Source organism: Scomber japonicus, chromosome 6, assembly GCF_027409825.1.
Source record: "Scomber japonicus isolate fScoJap1 chromosome 6, fScoJap1.pri, whole genome shotgun sequence".
In the NCBI taxonomy this organism is placed as follows: domain Eukaryota; kingdom Metazoa; phylum Chordata; class Actinopteri; order Scombriformes; family Scombridae; genus Scomber; species Scomber japonicus.
The window spans coordinates 38,460,473-38,486,567 of record NC_070583.1 but is presented as its reverse complement, the minus strand read 5'-3'; the positions used below and the strand labels follow the sequence as shown (position 1 = coordinate 38,486,567).

The window sequence follows — 26,095 nt, the reverse complement described above, 5'->3', positions numbered from 1 at the left end:
ACAGAGATTGGTCTATATGATCCACAATCCAGTCTGTCTTTTCCCTCCTTCGGTATGACAGAGATTGTAGCGTCTCTCCAAGTTGGCGGGGTTTTTCCTTCTTTTAGAGCTGTATTAAATATGTTAAGAAGGCTTGGGCTCCGTCCCAATACTACCACTTCACCCTCGCACTTCACCCTTCCCCTTAATTTGCGCGTTCACGTGAAGGGGTAGGGTGTCCCAATTGTTTTAGAACTAAGTTGAAGTGTTGTTCGACCCTTCAAACAGTCCCTTCACACCGAGTCCGATCAGAAGCAGACTACGGTTGAAGGGAAAGATTACATTTCCCAGGATGCCTTGCGAACACCTTGGTAACCGACTATCAACAGTTTGAAGGAAGATGGCTGCCGAGAAAGAAGTCTTCTGTTCGTTGGTTGGTTAAATAGAGAAATATTATTAACGCTAACATAACACCTGGAGTGGGCATTGTTCATGAATGAAATTTACTACCACTACTTTCGTTGATGCGTGTGATGTAGGTGAACTCGTTGGCTAATGATGACGCAATGACGCATCGAGTGCTGTCCCATTTCACAGGTAAAGATTTCAATCCCTTAACACTTCTCACTCCGTTGTGAAGTGGCACTCGCCAGTAAAGGGCACTTCAATGAAGTTGAAGGGTGAAGGGAAGACTATTGGGACAGGGCCTTGGTATTAACTCAGTCCTAAAGGTCTTGTACCATCCAGGAGGAAACCCATCAGGCCCTGGCGATTTATTTGTTTTTAACCTTGAAATCGCACTGTTCAGCTCCTCCTTTGTTATTTCAGCTGTTAATTTTCTGTTTCTATCTTCTGATAGGGTGGGTAAATTAAGGGATGATAAGAACTGCTCAATCTGTTGTTCGTCTAATAATTGTGGTTGGGAGTATAGTTGTTTATAGTAATTTTGAAACGCCATTTGTATTTCATTTTGCTTATGTAGCAAGGCTTTGGAGTGTGGATCCCTAATTTTGTAGATTGTGTTATCTGACTGTTGTTTTTGCAATTTCTTTGCCAGTAGCTTAGCAAATTTTGATCCAGATTCATAATACTTTTGTTTTGTATAAATCATCTTTTTTTGTATTTCTTGTGAGTATAGAACATTAATTTCATTCCTAATTTCTTTCAATTTTGAGTTGAGGTTAGGGTTTGGTCCCTTCTTGTGTTTTGTCTTGAGTTCTTTTAATTCTTTATTTAGTTCTGATAATCTTAATTGTCTTTGTTTTTTTTGGTAAGCACAAAAGGATATTGTTTTCCCTCTGGTAACGGCTTTTAGTGCATCCCATACAATTTCTGGGCCAACCTCCCCATTATTGTTTTCTTCCATGTAATATTTGATTTCTTCTTTATTTTTGTTTTGAATTGTTCATTATTTAGAACACTTGAATTTAACCTCCATAGTGTATTTCCAGGATTATTATTTATTTGCAGCGTCAATGAGAGAGGTGCCTTGGTCTCCTTTCTATGTGGTTTTGTTGACACCTTGGCCTCCAAAGTTTCTGCCCTGAGCAGCTCTTTCAGCCTCCAGAGTGATCCTGCCCATCTGTCCAGCCTTCTTTCTCCTCTTTGTTTTCTCCCTCCTGACCAGCCTGGAGGGACATTTGGGAACTGTCTCTTGAGGGGGCGACTGTCATGATTCCTGTTTAAGCTGTTTGTGTTGTCCTGTCTGTTTCTGTCCCTGCCTTCAGTTTCAAACCCACCTGCTCACCTGCTGCCACTGTGTAATTCCCTCATCAGCTCCTCACTACATATACTGCTGTCACTCATTTTCTTTCATTCTAGGCACTAGATTGTGATGCTGTTCCTGTCTGTTCCTGTTCCTCTTGTTACCTGTTCCTGCTGGTTTCAACCTTATTGGAACTGCTTTCCCTTCATGGTCTGTAAGCCTGTCTGTTGGTTTCTGAGCATTAAAGCTGTTTCCATTGAACCTGTCTGTGGTGTTTGTGCCTGGTTCACCTGCTCCGCCCCACATAACACAGGAGGTTTATTCAGCCCAAACAGCCAACCAACCATTTTTAAATTCTTACCTTCTATAAGCAGGTTGTCCATCTTTAAACCAAATAGGACGATCTATAGACCAGTCACTCTTCATGGACACACAGCTGGGTTCAGGAGAGTCTGCTCTCTGCTGCTGCATCCTGATACAAACAAACAATGAACAAATCAAAGAGTTTAAAAAGATGAATTTTGAGCAGACTGTCAGCAGCTGAAGTTTTAGAAGCAGAATGAAAATCAGTAAGAAGACAGGGGATGAGAAATGTTCTCCTGTTCATCAAAATGTCATCTGATGAAAGATGCTGTCTCATCTTAGTTGATTAGTTGACTAATCAGTGGTTGAGCTCTTTGTTAACTCACAAAGTTAGTAGTTCATTCTGAGTTATTGTGACTTATTATTCAGTAGTTGAGTGTCAGATGTGACAGTGAGTGTGAATAATGATGGTGGAGTGATGTGAGTGGAGAACAGTGATGGACAGTTAGAGATCCTCATCTCACCTCTGAGCTTTGGTCTGGCTGTCATGTTCCCCACACAGAGAGCTTTTAGAGGGAGGGACTCCCTCCTCTCTGTCCTCACACTGATCCATAGCAGAGAAACACCTTCACACAAACACAACAACATGCTCATTCATTACAACCAGCTGCACATCACACAGATCTGCACTGCTGTCTAACATCCTGTCATTATTCATTCCACCACCAGATGGAGCCAAAGTATTTCAAGTTTGTCAGGTTCAAGATGACTGAATGAGGTGACCTTTGATATGACCAATTAAATGAATCAAACACACAATTACTGACTTCAAGAAACAGTTTTACAAAAACAACAGTCAATCACTTTAGCCTATTTATCTAAAGTTTAGTACAATGAATGTCATCGTACCCAAACCCTTTAACAGCCAGGTTCAGTTGTTGGGCAGGGTGCTGTACCATTTGAAAATGACCCAAAAGATGAGTCTAATCTTTATATTATATGGAGTACATACTGTATATTACATGTTCATACTCATACAACTCATTTCATCATTATATATATTTATCACTATAACTACCATCTCTACTGTTATCAGATCATTTTAACAGCTGCTGACACAAACATGATGAAAACTGTCGGCTACGTTTCCTTTAGATGCTGAAAATCATCTGAATGAAGCTGATGAGTGAAGGTGAAATATATCAGCAGCTTCAACCAGCCAGCGATAGTGCCATCAACATTTAAACCAGCAGAAGAAGAAGAAACATGTAACTCACAGCAGGAGGTTTTTAAGGTCTGTTGGTTCACAAACAGTCTCATCTCTCTGAGTTCATCTTTAATCTGAAGTCTTCTTTAAGGAAATCTGATCACAGAACAGCAGCTCTGAACTTTGGAACAACTGAAGTCAAACATTAACAGACAGTATAAATCTTTATCAGCTGAATCATAAAGTCTGATCATAGTTTTATTATTTGTCTTTTATATTCCAACAACACAAAAAGTGGCAAGATGGTATAAATGTGTGATGTGATATGAGAATATGTTCATTATTAATGTTTACTATTCTAACACGTGTCCTCATAAACATACTGTCCTCATTAATGCCGCTAAAACCTCACTGTCATCATACACACTGCAGATTAACACTCTGCCCTCATTGGTCGATCTACAGTGTGACTGAAGACATCAGACATTACATCATTAGAGTCATTAGCTGCTAATAGATTTAAATGTGTAAAAACATGAAGATGAAACAAACATATTAGAGTAAATATGTGCTCACTGACTCTAAACTTGTAATGAACTAAATGACATCTGCACTGCAGCCACTAACAGCTACTAGATGCTGCTCCAACATTTAGGTCTAACTGTGATCTCCATGATGTCTTACTGCAAGGAGTCACTGATAGTGGTGTGACGATACACTCAGGTGACGAAGCCGATTGATTTTTATAACTATTGATATTAAATACGATGATGCAAACGTCTGATCATGTGACCTTCATGTTCTCCCTGCAGGATCCTTCGAGGTCACGACCAAACTCACAGCCGCTGGACTGCAGGTGAGTTTACTGTCTGATAGAGAATCGTTCATGGGGTCTAACTGTGACCTCCATGATGTCTTACTGCAATGAGTCACTGATAGTGGTGTGACGATACACTCAGCTCAATGAGGAAATATATGACTGTTAAAACATTTCAATTCAACTTCCATTTTGTGAATTTCAAATAAAAGAACAGTCATATATTTCCTCATTGTCTCGTGAACTGAGTGTATCGTCACACCCCTACTATTATAACACGTGTCCTCATAAACATACTGTCCTCATTAATGCTGCTAAAACCTCACTGTCATCATACACACTGCAGATTAACACATTTCTCTGGGCTCTACAGGGTTAAATTCATTTCTCACTTCACATCGTATTGATCATGTTTTTCATTAATACACTGCCTACCTCGTCCTCGCGCTGCTTCTCTTCTGTGTTTCCAGACAGGTGACAGAGAGAGAGAGCGCTCACCTCTGTCCTACCTACAGGTTACCTCTAGAGGAAAATGAATAGGCTTGTGTCTGCACTTGTACTTAAGGTTGCATCAGATAAGGTAAGGCAGATAAAGTCAGTGAGGTCAATCAGCAAAGACTTCTTTATCTACCATGTGACACTGAGCAGGTACTGCAAGAAACTGGCAAAACCTCAGAGAACAAGGTTCAAGGAAGCTGCCGGCGTGTACAGTACAATCATTAACTCAACCATAATTAAGTGTGATAGTGCGACTTTGGCCCCTCTCACTGGTGGTGAGTCTGTGGGAGCAGGGTCCCATGTCCCTTCTCCGGCAACCAGGCGCTCACCCCGGAGCCCCAACCCCAGGCCTGGCTCCGGGGGGCTAGTGACCCGTGTCTGGGTGAGGGACACGGAAATCCATTTATCAAACTCATCATAAGGGGTCTTTTTGAGCTACCCTTTGTCTGGCCCCTCCCCCCGGACCTGTTTGCCATGGGAGACCCTACCAGGGGCATAAAAGCCCCCGACAACTGAGCTCATGGGGTCATTGGGACATGCAAACCCCTCCACCACGATAAGGTAGTAGCTCAGGGAGGTTCTGTATAGACTATTATATAGTACAGAACTGAGTAGTTATAATATAGTTTAGAGAATATTATAGAAAGACCAAACTGACAAAATGTTGAACTGAGAGAAAAAGGTAAATTATAAAGAACAGAAACTTGTCAACTCTACTAACTAAAGGAGATCCAGAGAGAACAAAAAACTGTTGGAGTTTCTGCATTTCACTGGTCTGTATCAGAGGATATAAGGACTAAATGAATGATGAAGAAGGAGAAGAACCATGGAGGAGAGAGGAGCTATGATTTTAGTCCTTTGTCATCTTCTCCAACAGGTCAAGCAAACCAAACTAATATTTGGGGCCCTAAACTTGGGACCGGGGCCCCCTACTGGCTGATAATGGCATGTAGTTATTTGATCTTTAATCTTTTTATTGAGGCTTTTTTTCCACTGTCCACGTTTCTGCTTTAACACTGTAAATCTCCCCATCGTGGGACTAATAAAGTAAAATCTGGTTTATTAACAGAATATTTCCTTTCTTTTTCTGGATGTTTCTTCACTTTTAGATTCATAATGTTCAGGTGATCCAGCTGATTATCTTTAATATAAATACACTAAAGATCATCATCACATTATTTTAGATCTTCTCTCCTCGTGTCCTGCATCCGCAAACAGCGTCAATAAATCAATAAAACAAAGAGTCAAATTAAAATATTTATTTAATGCACTTAAACTTAACTCAACTCTTCATACAGCTGTGTTCAAATCTTTTATACAGTTTCTCAGCAAAAAAATTAAAGTGAAAAAAAGTTTAAAACTGTGAGAAAGTCTGTTTGTCCTCCGCGTAAAAACAGTGGAAGGTCCTTTAAAACCGTGCCGTCGTCACATGACCCCCCCCCCCCCCCCCCCCCCCCCACCGCCGTTCAGGTACAACGGGAACAAACTGAGATCTGATTGACCCTGAAGCTTCGTTACCATCTGAGGCGTCTCCATGGAAACGGTTTGGAAAGCTTTGAGACTCCTCACTGGAAGCTGATTGGTTCAACCCTGACGACTTTTTGTTGATCTCGTGAATCAAACTGAAACTCTTCGTATCTTTAAATTTATCTTTAAAAATGTTCGTTAGTGTTTCCGACAGTTTTATACATTTTTTTTAATCATTCAAACTCAGAAAACATATTTATTCTTACTTCACTGGTTTGGCTCTGCATTCTCCCTTCAAGCCTCTACACTTTGAAGAGAGGCTCTCCAGCAGATGTGGTGGCTTGTGTTCAGTCAGCATGTTCATTGTAATGTAGAGCAGCCAGGTAGAGACCTGTACAGTAAAGAGACAATCAAACATGGAAGTAACTGCACAAACTGTACAAATGTTCATAAGATCTAAGTAAGCACAGTTGAATTGAGCTGCACAGCATTGTTTTTAGGAGCAAAGTGAAGGATGACACTGTGGAAAGCTCCACAGATGGAGTCTGGTGGTGGGGACTGATTCCCAAACTAGTAATGACAGTATTAGTCATTCATTCATATAACCTAGTAGTTGAATGAGTACAAGTGATGACCTGTCTTGTAGTGGAGACAACAATAATGTGCTCAGACTGGGAGCTAGTTCAGAGTTGATTACTAGGTTCACCCAGGGGTGTCGGTGGCCAGAACACTACTTAAGGCCACGTTGTCCAGAGTATAGAGGAATAAAGGGCTGAGAGACGTGGATATGCTGTTCACTCCTTTCTTTACTTCTCCTTTGCAGCAACACATACATATATTCCAGTGCTCATGCAATAACAGCAGGATATTACACTTGTGCTTTTCTACACATTTTTATCTATATTTTCTACAGGTCTTTTATACAATATTTCTGATTAGCAATTATAAAAAAGAGGAGTAATGTGATCATATTTTAACTTGTATATGACAAACACACCTGCTGCTTACTCACACTTCCTGTTGACCTTTTATAGCCAGTGCTAAACAGCAAAGGAAACACACAGTGGAGCAAACCCATTTGTTTTTTTGTGCTTGCTGTTTCTGGTTTTGTCCACCAGAGGGCAGCTTGCATTGTTTGCAGGTTCATCTGGAAAAACAAATATCTGCTTTAGATGCATTTTTGACATGATTTCCCCATGTATACATTTCATGATTTGGGTTGCTTCTAAGAAAATGTCATTTCATCTGCTTTTATATATATTTTTACCTGTTTTGGAGATAATGGTTCCGTTTTTAAATAGTGAGATTTTTAAAGTATATATTTTTTCGGGCTTTTTTTGCCTTTAATGTTCAGGACAGTGAAGATAGACAGGAAACAGGAGGCAGAGAGAGGGGGAATGACACGCAGGATAAGATCGCTCGGCACGGGATTCGAACCGGGATCGCCTGCAACGAGGACTATAGCCTCAAGACATGGGGCGGGTGCGCTACCCGCTGAGCTATGCTCAACCCCAAATAGTGAGATTTTATTTTGAAGACTTCCTACTTCCTTCCTGCCGAATAAAACAAAGCTACTTGACTACAGCATTCATTCTGTAGTCAAGGAAGGAAGGAAGGAGGGAGGAAGGAAGGAGGGAGGAAGGAAAGGAATAGGGAGTGAGGGAGGAAAGGAGGAAGGAAGGAAGGGAGTAAGGAGGGAGGGAGGAAGGAACCAAGGAGGGATGGAAGGAAGGTAAGGACTAAGGAGAGAGGGAGAAAGGAACCAAGGAAGGATGGAAGGAAGGTAAGGACTAAGGAGAGAGGGAGAAAGGAAGTAAGGAAGGATGGAAGGACGGAAGGAAAGGAGGGAGGGAGGAAGGAAGCAAGGAAGGATGGAAGGAAGGGAGGAATGAAGGAAGGAAAGAAAGGAATAGGGAGTGATGGAGGAAAGGAGGAAGGAAGGAAGGGAGTAAGGAGGGAGGGAGGAAGGAAGCAAGGAAGGATGGAAGGAAGGAAAAGACTAAGGAGAGAAGGAGGAAGGAAGCAAGGAAGCATGGAAGGAAGTGAGGAAAGGAGGGAGGGAGGAGGGAAGGAAGGAAGGAAAGGAGTAAGAAGGGAGGGAGGAGGGAAGCAAGGAAGGATGGAAGGAAGGAAAGGACTAAGGACAGAGGGAAGAAGGAAGGAATGAGTAAGGAGGGAGGGAGGGAGGAAGTATTGGTGAACAAAGCCACTTGACTACAGAATGAATGAGCTAAAGGTAAAACAGTAAAAGTTGAAGGTAAACAGGAAAATAAGGCAACAAAGCAGAAACGGCAACTTAATGATAAAAACGTGGAAGGCTGGGAGGAAGAAGGAAGGAAAGGAGGGAGGGAGGAAGAAGGAAGGAAAGGAGGGAGGGAGGGAGGAAGAAGGAAAGAAGGAGGGAGGGAGTAAGGGAAGGCTGAGTGTATTTTGGCACAAGGTTGGTGTGTGTTGTGCTTATGGTGATTATTTGAACTCTTTAGCCGCCTGTTTGGTGAATTGGCGGTGATGCTATGTAAAGATCATGGTTTGGGTTAAAATGAAGGAAGGAAGGAAGGAAGGAAGGGAGGGAGGGAGGAAGGAAGAAGGAAGGTAGAAGGTAGGGAGAAAGGAAAAGAGGAAGGAAGGAAGGAAGGGAGGGAGGGAGGGAGGGAGGGAGGAAGAAGGAAGGTAGGAGGGAGGGAGAAAGGAAAAGAAAAAGGGAGGAAGGAAGGACAGAAGGAGGGAGGGAGTAAGGGAGGACAGAAGGAAGGGAGGAAAGAGAGAATTAGGGAGGAAGGAGGAAGGAAGGACAGAGGAAAGGAAGGAAGGAAGGAAGGGAGGGAGGAAGAAGGATGGAAGTACAGAGGAAAGGATGGGAGGGAGGAAGAAGGAAGGTAGGAGGGAGGGAGAAAGGAAAAGAAAAAGGGAGGAAGGAAGGTAAGAAGGACAGAGGAAAGGATGGAGGGAAGGAAAGAAGGAGGGAGGGAGGACAGAAGGAAGGGAGGAAAGAGAGAATTAGGGAGGAAGGAAGGACAGATGAAAGGAAGGAAGGAAGGAAGGAAGGAAGGAAGGAAGGAAGGAAGGGAGGGAGGGAGGGAGGGAGGGAGGAAGAAGGAAGGAAAGGAAGGGAGGGAGAAAGAAGGAAGGAAGTACAGAGGAAAGGAAGGGAGGGAGGAAGAAGGAAGGTAGGAGGGAGGGAGAAAGGAAAAGAAAAAGAAAAAGGGAGGAAGGAAGGAAAGAAGGACAGAGGAAAAAAAGGAGGGAAGGAAAGAAGGAGGGAGGGAGTAAGGGAGGACAGAAGGAAGGGAGTTAAGAGAGAGGAAGGAATGAAGGAGGAGGGAAGGAAGAAAGGAAAAGCGGAAGGAAGCTGTGGTTAATGTCTAGTCTCTTACCATCTTTGGGAGGGTTTGCTACACACACAACTTTATTGTAAATCCTTCCATCTCTCTTGCTGCAGGTTTGTCACAGACAGCTGGCATGGATCCTTCTGTCAGGAAAGGTTTGGTATCCAGTCCTGAGGTGTACTGACCCAGGCTGGTGAAGCAGTCCCACAGGTGCAGGTTCAGGTTTTAACTGTAGCTGGGACGTTGCCATCAAAAATAAACATAGTCCAGTCAGCTCTCCTGTCCTCTGAGGCTGGGGGATGATGGAGCCATCGCCATGTTTCTGCTAGATTTCATCCTTTCCCTCTTCCTGGCTGTTTTCTCAGCGCTCTCGCTCCATACTTGCCGGTCCAGAAAGTGGGCTGGTATCACGGCTGGTGTGTGCACATTTTGGGGGTGTATCTAAAATGAAGCACTATGACCATGTTACAGGTACCGGCTGGCACCACGTAAACAGCTTATATGCTCTCTCTGGAAACAGGAGAAATAAGTGAGACGGGGCAAACTCTGCGTCCGTTTTTCATCTGGCTCAGCAGAAAGAGGGAGAGGATTTATTAAAACATTCACTATTTAAATCCTCCTCTGTTACAAACACTCAGAGTTCTCTATGAAATAAACACCACTTGAAAATAAAATACTATTTGTCTTTTCTCATCTTTCAGCAAATACTGAGTTACAAGTTTTGTGTGATTAAATAAATCAAAATGACAATAACCACTGTTACCCTGTAAGTTGTCTCTTTTCAACTTCAAATAAAACATAGCTTGTTACCACTTACATATAAAACATAGCTTGTTACCACTTACATATAAAACATAGCTTGTTACCACTTACATATAAAACATAGCTTGTTACCACTTACATATAAAACATAACTTGTTACCACTTACATCTGGTTCCTAAATGCATTTTCCATTTCCAACTCAAATTATTTTACTATTTCAAAATGCATGAGCTGACAGATTTTTAACTTGTCATTAAACACTTTTAAAATATATAAAATTCGTGTTTAACATTAGCTTTTAACCTTTTTACACAATATCATACATTTCAAAACTATTAGACTTTACAAAAATGTTCAAGGAGCTCAAAATAAAACTCTGCCCGACGTGACTTAGCAACAGGTGACGTCATCAGGCGAAGGAGCTAAAAATAAAACTCTGCCCAACGTGACTCAGCAACAGGTGACGTCATCGGGCGCGAAAATGCAGCTGCTGCTCTATGTACATATATGTCCGCATATTCATAAAACAGCCTTATTAGCGGACATTAAAACATTCAGCGACATGTCAACATATTACACTTCAGTTACTTAGCTTCATTTACTATTCCACCAACCTGGAAACAGGAGAAATAAGTGAGACAAACTCCGTTTTTCATCTCGCTCAGCAGAAAGAGGAAAGCTGCAAAGCAGACCAAACTGACGTAAAGCCCCCCGGAGCACAATAAGTGCCACACTGCCCCCTGCTGGCGACCCCACAATTACTCCTGACATCTATAGAAAATATTTTAGTGCAAGGATGGTGGAGACAGGTTGATTACCCCTGGACAAATATTCAAAACATGAATTATAAAATGACAGAAACTACCACAAATGTGATTACACTATAGTGGGCAGGAAGAACACACACAATTGATCTGTTTTGGGGTTTTTGGTCCAAGCTGCAGTTCCAGTTTTAGTTCAGTAGGTGTCAGTAATGAGTTTGTAAGCTGGTCTGCCGACCGCCGTTTGATCTGCTAGAAGAGGTTGTTGCTGTTAGCTCGACCCTGCAGCAGCTTTGGAGGAGTAAGGAGGGAGGGAGGAAGGAAGGAAGGAAGGAAGCAGCTTTGGAGGATTCCTAAAAAGTATGAAAACCTCCTTCACGGCTGGTTTTGGCTTCAAAATGAAGGTGAAAGTGTGTGTTAATAAGTGAGCTACAGTTTAGACTTTATTTAGACATTTCCTGAAGCTGAGACCATTCAAAACATTCATTTGTCATTTCTTATAAAGCTGCAGCTCATATAGTTGATTTAACGTTGAGCTGAAGCTGAGTTATGATCATTTAATGCATGAATTATCATCACTTCCTGTTTCTCAGCATTAAGATCAAAGTCACTGTTAATTAGTTAGTTAACACTCAATTCATTCACTTTATTCACATTTACGTCATACATTCATTAACTTCACACCTTTTATTAATGTATTCATGTCTTTTATTTCTATGTTTGAGGCTGTTTGATGCTTTTATTCTGTTAACCTGCTGTTTATGTCTGCTCTATTTTTGCTATTTCATTCTTTTATTCTAGGTGTTAATATTTGTTTTGACCTTTTAATAATCTACCTCACATTTCTGCTTGAACTGCTTTTATTTGATATCAATCAATCAGTGAGGAAACATCAGAGGTAGGAAGCAAGGAAGGATGGAAGGAAGTGAGGAATCAATCAATCAATCAGTGAGGAAACATCAGAGGTAGGATTTTAAAACATGTCAAAAATGAACAATACCCAAATCAAATCAAAGGCAATAAAAGATGAATCAAATATAATAAGGAAGTCATAAATTAAAGTCAGTGTCAAATAAAGAGGGGGGGGGGTATTAAAAGAAAAAATGAAATAATAAAACTAAAAGTAAAGAAGTAAAAGCTGAAAACAGGAAATGAAACAGAATGAAAATCAAAAGTGTCCAACAGATGTTCTTCTAATGTTTAGCAGTTTAGGATGTTTAAATGTAGAAGCTCTATAATCAGGGGCAGCACTTACCGGATTTGGTGAAAACTATTGAATGAATGAATGAAGTTGAATAAATCAATACATTTTGATCAATCAGTCAACTTTGTGAATTGGTGTCTCTGCGGTTCAATAGATCCCTGTATCACTTCAAAGAATAGACACACACACAACTGACTGGATGTGATTAACTACACACTGTAGCATCCCCGGCTCAATGATGCTCACACTCTTTAACTGATGCTTCATTGGGTTTATTTTTACCAACCTTGGACACTTTGGAACTTTCTTTATAACGATGAACTTATCATATCATAGCCTTACAAGATTCACCCAAATGAAATGATGTATTTTTAACTGTTAATTACCTTTTAACCCATTTTAACCTAAAGACAACCTCTAATAGAGCGCTGTATGTACAATCATATTTAACTTAAGTTACTTAAGTTTTAATCTGTCATTTTGTGTCAAATATGCAGTTTTAACTATATATATTTTAAAGCTAATATAAAAACACTAAATACATCTTTGCATCAATAAACAAATCAATGAAATAACTGGTTTTATCTCCTTTAATCTAAACCAATAAGATGCTAATTGACATTCCTGCTAGCTAAAACACATAATGATAAAAGTGCATCAAACTATGACAGACACAGTTTGAGCTAGACATTAAACATGACATAAAAGAAATGAGCACAAACCTTGTGCCCTTATCAGCCAGGTGCTAATTAAACATTATCTGGTTTCCTCCCATCAGGTAGACACACTTTAAACTACACACACACTGACGTTAAAAACTCCACATGCCCTTTTTTCCGGTGAGACACTTTGAAGGTCTGTTATAATTGAGGAAATAATAACCTGGCCTTAAAGAATGCTCAGAAAAGGAATAAATAAACATAAAAATAAGACATTTTAGAAATATTCTTCCCAGACTAAAGGTGATTTACACACACTACTAATAAATGATGAATCAATACATGTAATGATAAACTTGCAATACAAAATGAATTCAACAGATTGTTACTGGATACTCCTCACTGCTCCTCATTACTCCTCACTGCTCTTCTCTGCTCCTCATTACTCCTCTCTGCTCCTCACTGCTCCTCATTACTCCTCTCTGCTCCTCTGCTCCTCACTGCTCCTCATTTCTCCTCACTGCTCCTCTCTGCTCCTCATTTGTCCTCACTGCTCCTCATTACTCCTCACTGCTCCTCACTGTTCCTCACCACTCCTCTCTGCTCCTCACTGCCCCTCATTACTCCTCACTGCTCCACATTACTCATCTCTACTCCTCATTACTCCTCACTGCTCCTCATTACTCCTCACTGCTCCTCACTGCTCCTCTCTGCTCCTCCTACAGAGACACTGAGGAACCACGCCCGACCCAGAACCCAGCACACAGAGGTTCAGTGAATGTGGTGTTGAAGGTGTGGAGGTGGATCAGTGTGTCAGAGGAGACTCTGTAGAAGGACAGAGTGCCAGCAGGACAGTCCACATACACTGCTACTCTCTTAAAGACAGAGGAGGAGGAGGCGGAGGAGGAGGAGGAGGAGGAGGAGGAGGAGGAGATGGATGTTCTGCTGTCACTGTGCCAGACAGAGTAACCATCAGCAGAGCACTCCAGACTCCAGGACTGATGATTATATCCAAACCAACAGTCATCACTGTCTCCTTTCCTTCTGATTCTTCTGTAACTCACTGATATATCAACTTCTCCTCTCCGCTGGACCTCCCAGTAACAGCGACCAGTCAGATCATTTCTACACAGCAGCTGAGCACAGGAGTCAAATCTGTCTGGATGATCAGGATATGACTGAATCTTCGTCACATGTGTCACCGTCCTGTTGTTATCAGACAGTTTGAGGTTTCTGTGCATTGAGTTTGGATCCAGTTCCAGTTCACAGGCATCTGATGGAGAGAACGAGACACAATACAGCTGCAGTTTATCATCTGTTGATTTATTAACTACTTTACTGAAACCATTCAAACTTAAACCATCTCCATGACAACTGAGACACTCCATCACTGAGGAAGACCATGAGATGTGACTGAAAGCTTTGGACATACAGAGTAAGTGGACCTTTAGATGAGAATGTTTTTCAAAGTGAAACTTGATTCCAGCGGCGTCTGATGTTTGTCTGAATGTAATTAATGAAGTATTTAAGATGGTTAAAGAACAGGATTTTTCTATCAACTTAACTCATGTAACTTAAACCAGTAACGTTCCACATCTAGAAAGGAGTTAGTCTGTCTGTGTGTTCTTGGCTTGTTCTTGACATTCCCATCAGTATGTTTCTTATTCATGTCCACTGCTTTCATATTAGAGATGAGATGAAGTTGAGCTGGAAGCTAACAGTGGTGATGCAGGGAGAGGCAGCACTGCAGAGCTGCAGGTAGCTCAGCTCATTTTACTTTGTTGATAATGAGAGGAAGGTTTGAACACGCTTGAATTTAAATAATAATATAACAAACATGATTTTAATATTGCACTAGCTCTCCATCAGTATGTTTCTACCTTTTAAAGGGTTAGGTGATATTTTCAAAACTTATGTTATTGTCAGTGACTTGTTAAATAAATGAATCCATTTGAAAGTGATCAGTGACATCATCGTCATTGATGATGAAAAGTCAAAGTATATTCTTTTACATTTTGTAATGAATTAAGAGGGAGATATAAAAGGAGTCATTGGTAGAAATAAAACACCAAATCTCAGTATCATTTATAAAATATGTTTGTATGTTGTGCATATAGATAAGAGTGTAAGTCATGTATTTGAATACATGCATTCATACTTTTAGATCTGTGAATAGTTTTAGTGTCAGTCTTTAGTATTTATCACTGATCTGTACCTGTATGGGACTATAAGATCTGTGCTACTTTATATATTTCTGTATACTAATAAAATACATAGGAAACATGTAAATCATGTGACATTGTGACTGTTTTCCTTTTAGGGTGTTCAGAGCAGGGACAGACAGCTGAGAGACACTGAAGTCAGGGGACAGAGGACAGAGTCATATCAGCCAGTTAGTGGAAATGTGGAAGGATATCACACTCGGGAGTAAAAACAAGTTGCTTTATATGTTAACATTTTGATGCTGTTTTTGCCTTTCACTTGAACCTTTACCTGTATCTGTGTCTGTTCATTGAGCCATAAGATACAACTAGGAAAAGAACATTTATTCACAACATTTGAATTCAAACTTTGATCAATATTCTTCCCATGTTATTTATTCATCTACAAAACTGGATGATTAGGCCTGCAATTAAAGAATTGATATTTGATATTTATCAGTTCATTACTTCCATTCAAAATGTGTTTTCCTTTACCTTTACTAATCTATCTTTTTAGTAGAATAAAATATATTTGTGAATGTTTTGCAGTGTAGTTCAATTATGACATATTTCCGTTCAAACCATTAACGGATCTGTCAGGTTTCCCATATGTGTCAATGTTAAACTCATTCCTACGCCCTTGCTCACCATACTGAAGTTACTGCGCTGAAGTTTGGGCCAATAATTACAAATCTAATGTACAGTCATTGTTTATTCTTCAGAAAAGAGCAATTTGTAACATCCATAATGCAGAGTACAGGGATCATTCAAATCCATTATTCTTACTGTCTCATTTACTGAAGTTTGCTGATCTGGTGGAATTTCAAATAGCTCAAACTATGTACAAAGCAAAAAACAACCAACTGCCTGCAAATATCCAACAAATGTTCAGTGTAAGAGAGGAGGGCTACAATCTAAGAGGTCATACTTATTTCAAAAGTGTTAGCGTGCCAACGATGAGGAGGAACTTTAGTATTTGTGTTTGTGGTGTGAGGCTATGGATCAGTCTAAATGTGGAACTGAGGGAATGTCCAAATATTACGTTTTTTATAAAGAGGTACAAAGAAATGATCTTCAGTAGGTATAGGAATTAAGATGCTATTATTATATATGTATTTATATTATATGTATGTGTATTATATGTGATTTGGTTGTGTCCAAAAATGAGTGGATGACATTGGACTTGGTACTTTGTGTACTATTATTTGTATTACTTTGAGTTAATGCTGATAATATTTATGATAGTGACAATGGTGGCAATGTAGTGGTGATGATGATGATGATGATGATGATGATGATGATGGTGATGATGATGATGATGATGATGATAATGGTGGTAATAATGATGATAAGGATATAATACTACGACTAGATAATAATAGTAAAAATAATAATGGTGATATAGACGGTAATGATAGTGATAATAATATTAATGATAATATATTTCTATATACTACACAGGAACACAGGTACAGAAATGTAAGTTGATTGTGAATTAGGGGCAGGAATTAAATAAGTGTAAACTTCATCCTGCTCCTATTCAGGCACAGTTACTGCCAGAAGAATGTCATTGTTTCTTCTTTTATTTGTTTCATTCTTGGTTGATTTTCTTTTTTCCTTTTGGAATTGAAATTGTTCGTTTATGTCTGAAATAAACATGAACATAAAAAACATAAAATGATGAAATCAAACGTATTAGCTTGTAAAATGCACCTGTTAGTCTCTCAGCACCTGTCAGCATTCATTATAAATTGATTCCAATGAGAGTCAATGTAAACCCTTTACAAGCACGTGACCTGAGGCTGCTCTCTGATTGGCTTCCTTCAGTTTTCCAGGACACGCCCACTTTTATTGGCAGCAAGTTGTTGTTGTTTTATGTTTTTAATCTACTGTGATTGGACAGTTCTGGCTGTCATTCACACCCTCCCGTCAGCTGCTGTCACTCAAACTCCTGCTGACGGTAGTTTCAGGAGATGATGTTAAAGTGGAGCCGCAGAAATTAAAGATGATTATTCTGTTATTTCTCTATAAAAACATCATTTCACAAGACTTTCACTAGAAGAGAAAAAGCAACTTGGACCGAGCCGGTTTAAAGCTCCAGCAGCAGCAGGTGATGGAGGAACGACACCTAAAACATCTCTTCTCAGAGACTGTCACTTTCCTAAAGATCCTCATCACCCATGACCACAGCGGAAGCTGAGAAGTGCTTCTCAACCATGAAAAGAATTCAAACTTTTCTCAGAAACAGCATGACCCAGGAGAGGCACTGGCCATGCTGTCAATGGAAAAGAGACTGGTGACTGACTTTAACCAGAGAGTCATTGACAAGTTCTGTTCAAGTAGTACTACCGGCTGTGTTTAGGCACCATTACAGTGTGTTGTGTTGTTTTTAGATTGGCTTTCCTTTCTTTCTTTTTTCATTTTTTTTGCCATGGTATGAAGTGGTGCTACGGTTTGTTTGACACTAACCCTATGACCCCCCCCCCCCCCCCCCCTCCACAGCAAACTGCGCCCCCCCCAGTAGTCAGTATGAATGAATGAACTTTATCTGCAGGAGAGACATGAGGGACATTTTGGAGCAGGTAGCGCCACCATGTGGACATTTATAAAACATTTCTCTTTTAACTCCTGAACTGTGACCAACAGAAGGAAATTTCTGTTTCATGGATTCATTGGTTCAAGATATATGTCAGTTTAGGCCACGCCCATTTCTGACAAAACACATTTTCCATCATTTTGAACTTTTTTCACTTCTTTTACATTTTTCATCCAGTTTTTCTCAAAGTTCTCATGAATCAAACTGAAAACACACTCACACTTCCTCAGACCAGGTTTCAGTGTCTGCAGTCCACCATAGTCCATCCTGGAGGAAGAGACAAAGACACAATCAGCATCATACACCTTCACTCATATCCACCATTAAACATGAACCACAGTCCTGCAGTTAGTCAGAGTGTCTGTCCATCTGTCCATATCTGAGAGTGTCCATCTGTCTGTCCATACCTGAGAGTGTCCATCCGTCTGTCCATACCTGAGAGTGTCCACCTGTCTGTCCATACCTGAGTGTCCATCTGTCTGTCCATACCTGAGAGTGTCTACCTGTCTGTCCATACCTGAGAGTGTCCACCTGTCTGTCCATACCTGGGAGTGTCCATCTGTCTGTCCATACCTGAGAGTATCCACCTGTCTGTCCGTACATGAGAGTGTCTACCTGTCTGCCCATACCTGAGAGTATCCACCTGTCTGTCCATACCAGAGAGTGTCTACCTGTCTGTCCATACCTGAGAGTGTCCATCTGTCTGTCCATACCTGAGAGTGTCCACCTGTCTGTCCATACCTGAGAGTGTCCACCTGTCTGTCCAAACCTGAGAGTGTCCATCTGTCTGTCCATACCTGAGAGTGTCTACCTGTCTGTCCATACCTGAGAGTATCCACCTGTCTGTCCATACCTGAGTGTGTCCACCTGTCTGTCCATACCTGAGAGTGTCCAGTCTCCAGTGTGGATCCTTCAGTCCAGCAGACAGAAGCTTCTCTCCTGAGTCTCCTGGATGATTGTAGCTCAGGTCCAGCTCTCTCAGATGGGAGGGGTTGGAGCTCAGAGCTGAGGCCAGAGAAGCACAGCCTTCCTCTGTGATCAGACATCCTGACAGGCTGAATAGAATAAAATAGAACAGAATAGACTTCATGGTCATTGCCTGAAAATAAAACTAGAAAAGAGACAGTAATAAATACACAAACACGTACACAATCATCCTAAATAAATAAATAAATAAATATATTTTTAAATAAAGGGATAATCTATGTTGGGGTCATATATATTATTCACCAGTTATTATAATGTAACAGCCGTCTCTGTCAGTGACTGTTTTTTCTGTTAGAAGGACGCACCTTCACTTCATAAAATGACTGCATCTCTCACTATGGATGAAAAGGTGGAATGATACACTTCCTCTATCCACTTTGCTCTTAACCTACCATGCAAGCTGCTCTTCAAGTGAGTCTCCTGCAGGAACATAATGTCTGAGGCCGATGACTTTAGGAAGGTCACAACCTTCCCTCTCTTGACTGGGTTATTTACTCCACATATATTCCAAGCTGACATTTCTTGTTTGTTTTCTATCTCCTGAGCAGAGATCATTCTCTGTGTTGATCCAGTATCATTTTGACTCTAATTTATCAGTTAAACAAAGTGTACTTCTAGCCAGAGTGTCAAAATGAAATGCATTAGAAGGAAATCTAAATGGGGATTGACATCAGTATAGGCATTTGGCCAAACTGCTGATATGTTGTGCATCCACAGAACAACACACCACTTATTCCCAAAGTAGGGATTTATATTCCCTGTGTAATCAGAAAGAGAGTCTAAATATATGACCAAAAGAGTGAACTTAGTTGCACCTCCAACTAGAGAACTTCCATCATGAACACTGGTCACAATAACAGATAGAATCAGAGGAGGTAGTAACACGTCACACTGGGTATCATTCAGTAACAGTGAGCCACTTCTACACCTTAAAGAACTGAACAACTATTAAGGCTCTAAATAAGATACCTGAAAAACATGAACAGTGCAGACCTCATGCTGTATAAGGCAGGACATCAAACTTTACACTTATTTATGTTCTGAGAGGAGCCGTTCTACAGTCAAGTACTAAGACACCAGCTGTGTGTAACTCTGTAGGTGACAGCAGAGGTGGAAAGTAACTCATTACATTTACTCACTTTACTGTAATTGAGTCGTTTTTTTGTGTACTTGTACTTTTTAAAAATCTGTAACTTTACTTTTACTTGAAATGGATAAACCCCTTGAGATGCATCAACTCACAGGTGGACAGTGAAAGGTTAAATAGATCAGCAAGAGGATATATTAGAATATGGGAAGCTAACTTGATGAACCTCTTCTCTAAACCATGGTTCTCTAAACCAAGTCCTGATCTGCTATTTACTTTCAGATCGTTGATGGCGTTCTGAACTTCTAAAAGAGAAACGAAAAAGAACTGGAACACGCTGGAATATGGATGGAGGACGTAGATATATCGGATTCAGGTAGTAGTGAGGAACAGACAGTCGAGAAATGCTGATTGAACGTTTGGACAATAGCTAATGAGTCATGAATTATAGTATTATCAGCTCTTATTTTATTAATAGTAGGTAATAGTAGTAGATGTACTAATAATGTTTAGGGTTCTTAAAGTCAGATGCAAGATTTACTTTCAGATCGTTGATGGCGTTCTGAACTTCTAATGGAGAAACGAAAAAGAACTGGAACACGTTGGAATATGGACTTTATAGTAGTTGGACTTTGCATTACAGGTTTTTGTTTTGCTCATGTTACGTAGTTGCCGGTACACTTCCCAATCAGCATTATCTCGTGTTCGACGATAAGTTGCCCAGGCTTTGTCCCTTTCTCTAAAGAGACTTATAAGATCAGGATTGATCCAAGGTAGATGTTTGCCCTTGATTTCAACAGTTCTCCAGGGTGCATGCCTGTTCAGAACTTCAGTAAATTCATTGTATAGAAAATCCCAGGCATCCTGAGCAAAAGGTATAAGTTGGTATCTGTCCCAATCAATATTGATCAAATCATTAATAAATAGATCAGGGTTCAATTTCTTATATTGTCGGGTGCGCACTAAATCAAGACTCCGCTGAGGGAACGTCAATCGGACCACTTTTGATTCGTTTGCAGGTGTGAACGCGGACCACACCGCAGTCTGGTGCGGACCAAATAATCTAACTTAATGCACATTGAGTCTTTATTGAAGATTAAATGACAGAAACATAAATCCTGACTCACATGTTGGTGTGGAAGGAGTTTTAGTTACTGTATACTTGATGTTACATCACTTCAGCTCAGACAGTACACTAAATCTTTTTGGTATCATAAACTCTTCATGTAAACTAGAAACTGAGGAGAAGCCAAAATATGACTTTATATACACCGTAATAAAACTGACCTGAGAGTTTCAAGTCCACAGTGTGGACTCTCCAGTCCAGCAGAAAGCTGCTTCACTCCTGAATCCTGCAGGTTGTTGTTACTCAGGTCCAGATCTCTCAGACTAGAGGACTGGGAGCTGAGAACTGAGGACAGAGCTGCACAGCTTCTCTCTGAGAGGTTACAGTCACCCAACCTGGAGAAGAATCAGCAGAACAAACGAATTGCAAACATTACTTTTCTTCACTGAGCAAAGATGAAACTACATTAATCTGGATAGTTCTGTGTGCACCTACAGAGCTTTGTTGGAGGCTTTGACCACTGGCAGCAGCCTCAGAAGAACCTCCTCTGAAGCAGAGTATTTCTTCAGGTCAAACACATCCAGATCTTTTTCTGATGACAGTAAGATGAAGACCAGAGCTGACCACTGAGCAGGAGACAGTTTATCTGTGGAGAGACGTCCTGATCTCAGGTACTGTTGGATCTCCTCCACTAGAGAACGATCATTCAGTTCATTCAGACAGTGGAACAGATTGATGCTTCTCTCTGCAGACACATTCTCACTGATCTTCTTCTTGATGTACTCGACTGTTTCCTGATTGGTCTGTGAGCTACTTCCTGTCTGTGTCAGCAGACCTTGTAGAAGAGTCTGATTGGTCTGCAGTGAAAGACCCAGGAGGAAGCGGAGGAACAAGTCCAGGTGTCCATTTGAACTCTTTAAGGCCTTGTCCACAGCACTCTGGTAGAAACGTGTAGGTTCAGGTTTGTCTTTTAAGACTTTAGACCAGAAGGATGTTGCCAACAGATTGACTCCAGACTTGATGAATGTCAGATGGACATGAAGAGCAGCCAGAAACTCCTGAAGGCTCAGATGGACGAAGCAGAACACCTTGTCCTGGTACAGCCCCCTCTCCTCTTTAAAGACCTGTGTGAACACTCCTGAGTACACTGAGGCTGCTCTGATATCGATGCCACACTCTGTCAAGTCTGATTCATAGAAGATCAGGTTGCCTTTCTGCAGCTGCTCAAAAGCCAGTTTTCCTAGAGACGTAATCATCTTCCTGCTCTTCTTACTCCAGTGTGGATCTGTCTCGGCTCCTCCATCATACTTGACGTTCTTCAGTTTGGACTGAACCACCAGGAAGTGGATGTACATCTCAGTCAGGGTCTTGGGCAGCTCTCCTCCCTCTCTGCTTTTCAACACATCTTCCAGAACTGTAGCAGTGATCCAGCAGAAGACTGGGATGTGGCACATGATGTGGAGGCTTCGTGATGTCTTGATATGGGAGATGATGGTTCTGGCCTGCTCCTCATCTCTGAATCTCTTCCTGAAGTACTTCTCCTTCTGTGGGTCAGTGAACCCTCTGACCTCTGTCACCATGCCGACACACTCAGAAGGGATCTGATTGGCTGCTGCAGGTCGTGTGGTTATCCAGAGGCGAGCAGAGGGAAGCAGTTTCCCCCTGATCAGGTTTGTCAGCAGCACATCCACTGAGGTGGACTCTGTAACATCAGTCAGGATCTTATTTTTTTTGAAGTTCAGAGGAAGTCGACACTCATCCAGACCGTCAAAGATGAACACAACCTGGAACTCTTCAAACCTGCAGATTCCTGCTTCTTTGGTTTCAGTAAAGAAGTGATGAACAAGTTCCACCAAGCTGTACTTTTTCTCTTTCACCACATTCAGCTCTCTGAAAGTGAATGGAAATGTGAAGTGTATGTCCTGGTTGGCTTTGTCTTCAGCCCAGTCCAGAGTGAACTTCTGTGTTAAGACTGTTTTCCCAATGCCAGCCACTCCCTTTGTCATCACTGTTCTGATTGGTTCATCTCTTCCAGGTGAGGCTTTAAAGATGTTTTCTTGTCTGATTGTTGTTTCTGGTCTGTCTGGTTTCCTGGATGCTGTTTCAATCTGTCTGACCTCATGTTCATCATTGACCTCTGCAGTCCCTCCCTCTGTGATGTAGAGCGGTGTGTAGATCTGATTCAGAAGGGTTGGGTTTCCTGCTTTAGCGATCCCCTCAAACACACACTGGAACTTCTTCTCCAGGTTAGACTTGAGTTTACGTCGACACTTTGCAGCACGAGTTCCTGAATGAACAAACAACAAATGAAATCAGTGAGTGGATCCTACAGAAAGTCTAGAAATCTGAACATGTAAGTGTGTCTGTGTAGTTTTTCCGCCTCCATCAGTTTTATTCAGCTCATCAGTGGAGGACAAACAGCCTCTGATCTGATACAGATGTGTGCAGCATATTTACAGCAGTTTGAAATATAAACCTCTCCCATGTTGCCTCCATTTCCTCTCCATCATGTTAAATCTGTTAAAATCCTCTTACTGCTCTGCAGATGCTCAGCCAGCTCCTCCTGCTTCATTCTCCTCAGGAAGTGCACTGTGATCTTCAGAAATGCCTCTCTGCTGCTCCTCCTCTGCTCTTCCTCCTCACCGTCCAACAACTCCTCATCCTCACTCTGACTCTCTAAGCATTCTGGGTCATCTGGAGTCAGACCCCTCTGGACTCTCTTCAGCTCGTTCTTCACAAAAGTGACGATGTTCTCCTCCAGCAGCTGGAACAGAAAGATAAAGTGAACATTTCATTTCAACTGGTAGAACACAACATGTGATTCATGGGTCAGTCTGAAGGCCTGCTGGTCTAAACAGAGCAGCATGGACACTGTTAGGACCTGAATGCTACTTTACTATTTCATCTGTGGTTGATGGAGTTAACAGTAAAAGGTGTGTTTGTACATGTACACACCATAAATATGGAGTCCAGCTGTGTTTGATGCTGCTGTGCAGACTGATCACTGGGAACCTCTGAGCTCTGCTGCTGAACTCTGTGGAGAAAACATCACGTTTAAGGACATTTAATGACTCAAATCTGCACTCAGCTTATTAAAGATGTTCTGTCATGATGACTAAATGAACTCCTGTAAATGCTGCTCTGATTACTGGATGTTAAATTCTTACCTTCCATCAGCAGGTTGTTCATCTTTAAACTTAATAGGACGATCCATAGAGAAGTCACTCTTCATGGACACACAGCTGGGTTCAGGAGAGTCTGCTCTCTGCTGCTGCATCCTGATATGAATAAAGAAGTGAAAATAGCATGTAGTTAACACCAAAGAACTGCTGTCCAGCTTCACTGAGTCTCTGCTGTCCAGCCTCACTGAGTCTCTGCTGTCCAGCTTCACTGAGTCTCTGCTGTCCAGCTCCACTGAGTCTCTGCTGTCCAGCTTCACTGAGTCTCTGCTGCCTCCACAGACACCTAGCCAAAACATCAGCCCCCCTGCTGAGGTCCTCCTGTCTCTTAGCCTACTTTCTACGTGGTTTTGTTGACACCTAGGTCCCCAAAGTTTCTGTCCTGAGCAGCTCTTTCAGCCTCCAGAGTGGTCCTGCCCATCTGTCCTGTCTTCTCTCTCCTCTTTGTTTTCTCCCTCCTGACCAGCCTGGAGGGACATTTGGGAGCTGTCCCTTGAGGGGCGACTGTCATGATTCCTGTTTAAGCTCTGTTTGTGTTGTCCTGTCTGTTTCTGTCCCTGCCTTCAGTTTCAAACCCACCTGCTCACCTGCTGCCACTGTGTAATTCCCTCATCAGCTCCTCACTACATTTACTGCTCTCACTCATTTTCTTTCATTCTAGACAATAGATTGTGATGCTGTTCCTGTCTGTTCCTGTTCCTCTTGTTACCTGTTCCTGCTGGTTTCAACCTTATTTGAACTGCTTTCCCTTTATGGTCTGTTGGTTTCTGAGCATTAAAGCTGTTTCCATTGAACCTGTCTGTGGTGTTTGTGCCTGGTTCACCTGCTCCGTCCCACATAACACAGGAGGTTTATTCAGCCCAAACAGTCAACCAACCATTTTTACATTCTTACCTTCCATCAGCAGGTTGTCCATCTTTAAACCGAATAGGATGAGGCATCGACCAATCACTCTTCATGGACACACAGCTGGGTTCAGGAGAGTCTGCTCTCTGTTGCTGCATCCTGATATGAATAAAGAAGTGAAAACAGCATGTAGTTAACACCAAAGAACTGCTGTCCAGCTTTATTGAGTCTCTGCTGCCCAGCTTCATTGAGTCTCTGCTGTCCAGCTTCACTGAGTCTCTGCTGTCCAGCTTCACTGAGTCTCTGCTGTCCAGCTTCACTGAGTCTCTGCTGTCCAGCTTCACTGAGTCTCTGCTGTCCAGCTTCACTGAGTCTCTGCTGCCCAGCTTCACTGAGTCTCTGCTGCCCAGCTTCACTGAGTCTCTGCTGTCCAGCTTCACTGAGACTCTGCTGCCTCCACAGACACCCAGCCACCTCCCAAAACATCAGCCGCCCTTGCTGAGGTCCTCCTGTCCCTTGGTCTCCTTTCTACGCGGTTTTGTTGACACCTTGGTCTCCAAAGTTTAAGTCCTGAGCAGCTCTTTCAGCCTCCAGAGTGGTCCTGTCCATCTGTCCTGCCTACTTTCTCCTCTTTGTTTTCTCCCTCCTTACCAGCCTGGAGGGACATTTGGGAGCTGTCCTTTGAGGGGCGACTGTCATGATTCCTGTTTAAGCTCTGTTTGTGTTGTCCTGTCTGTTTCTGTCCCTGCCTTCAGTTTCAAACCCACCTGCTCACCTGCTGCCACTGTGTAATTCCCTCATCAGCTCCTCACTACATTTACTGCTCCCACTCATTCTAATTTTCTTTCATTGTAGACACTAGATTGTGATGCTGTTCCTGTCTGTTCCTGTTCTTCTTATTATCTGTTCCTGGTGGTTTCAACCTATTTCAACTGCTTTCCCTTTATGGTCTGTAAGCCTGTCTGTTGGTTTCTGAGCAATAAAGCAGTTTCCATTTAACCTGTCTGTGGTGTTTGTGCCTGGTTCACCTGCTCCGCCCCACATAACACAGGAGGTTTATTCAGCCCAAACCGCCAACCAAACATTTTTAAATTCTTACTTTCCATCAGCAGGTTGTCCATCTTTAAAGAAAAGAGGAGGACCCATAGACGCGTCACTCTTCATGGACACACAGCTGGGTTCAGGAGAGTCTGCTCTCTGCTGCTGCATCCTGATACAAACAAACAATGAACAAATCAAAGAGTTTAAAAAGATGAATTTTGAGCAGACTGTCAGCAGCTGAAGTTTTAGAAGCAGAATGAAAATCAGTAAGAAGACAGTGGATGAGAAACGTTCTCCTGTTCATCAAAATGTCATCTGATGAAAGATGCTGTCTCATCTTAGTTGATTAGTTGACTAATCAGTGGTTGAGCTCTTTGTTAACTCACAAAGTTAGTAGTTCATT

The 26,095-nt window shown here is 41.7% G+C and overlaps 1 protein-coding gene across 1 annotated transcript in view; it reads right to left on the bottom strand.

Annotated features, from left to right (window-relative positions):
* The window catches only part of LOC128360910 (NLR family CARD domain-containing protein 3-like), a 75,669-nt gene extending 49,854 nt beyond the window's left edge, over window positions 1-25,815 (bottom strand). Inside the window, exons 1-6 of the mRNA XM_053321464.1 lie at window positions 25,751-25,815; window positions 24,700-24,810; window positions 23,794-23,904; window positions 23,582-23,660; window positions 23,162-23,390; window positions 21,122-22,913 (exon numbers count right to left, since the gene is read on the bottom strand). Of these exons, the coding sequence (XP_053177439.1) occupies window positions 21,122-22,913; window positions 23,162-23,390; window positions 23,582-23,660; window positions 23,794-23,904; window positions 24,700-24,810; window positions 25,751-25,815 (2,387 nt within the window). The remainder of the gene's footprint in view (window positions 1-21,121; window positions 22,914-23,161; window positions 23,391-23,581; window positions 23,661-23,793; window positions 23,905-24,699; window positions 24,811-25,750) is intronic.
* Between the last annotated feature and the right edge of the window lie 280 nt (window positions 25,816-26,095).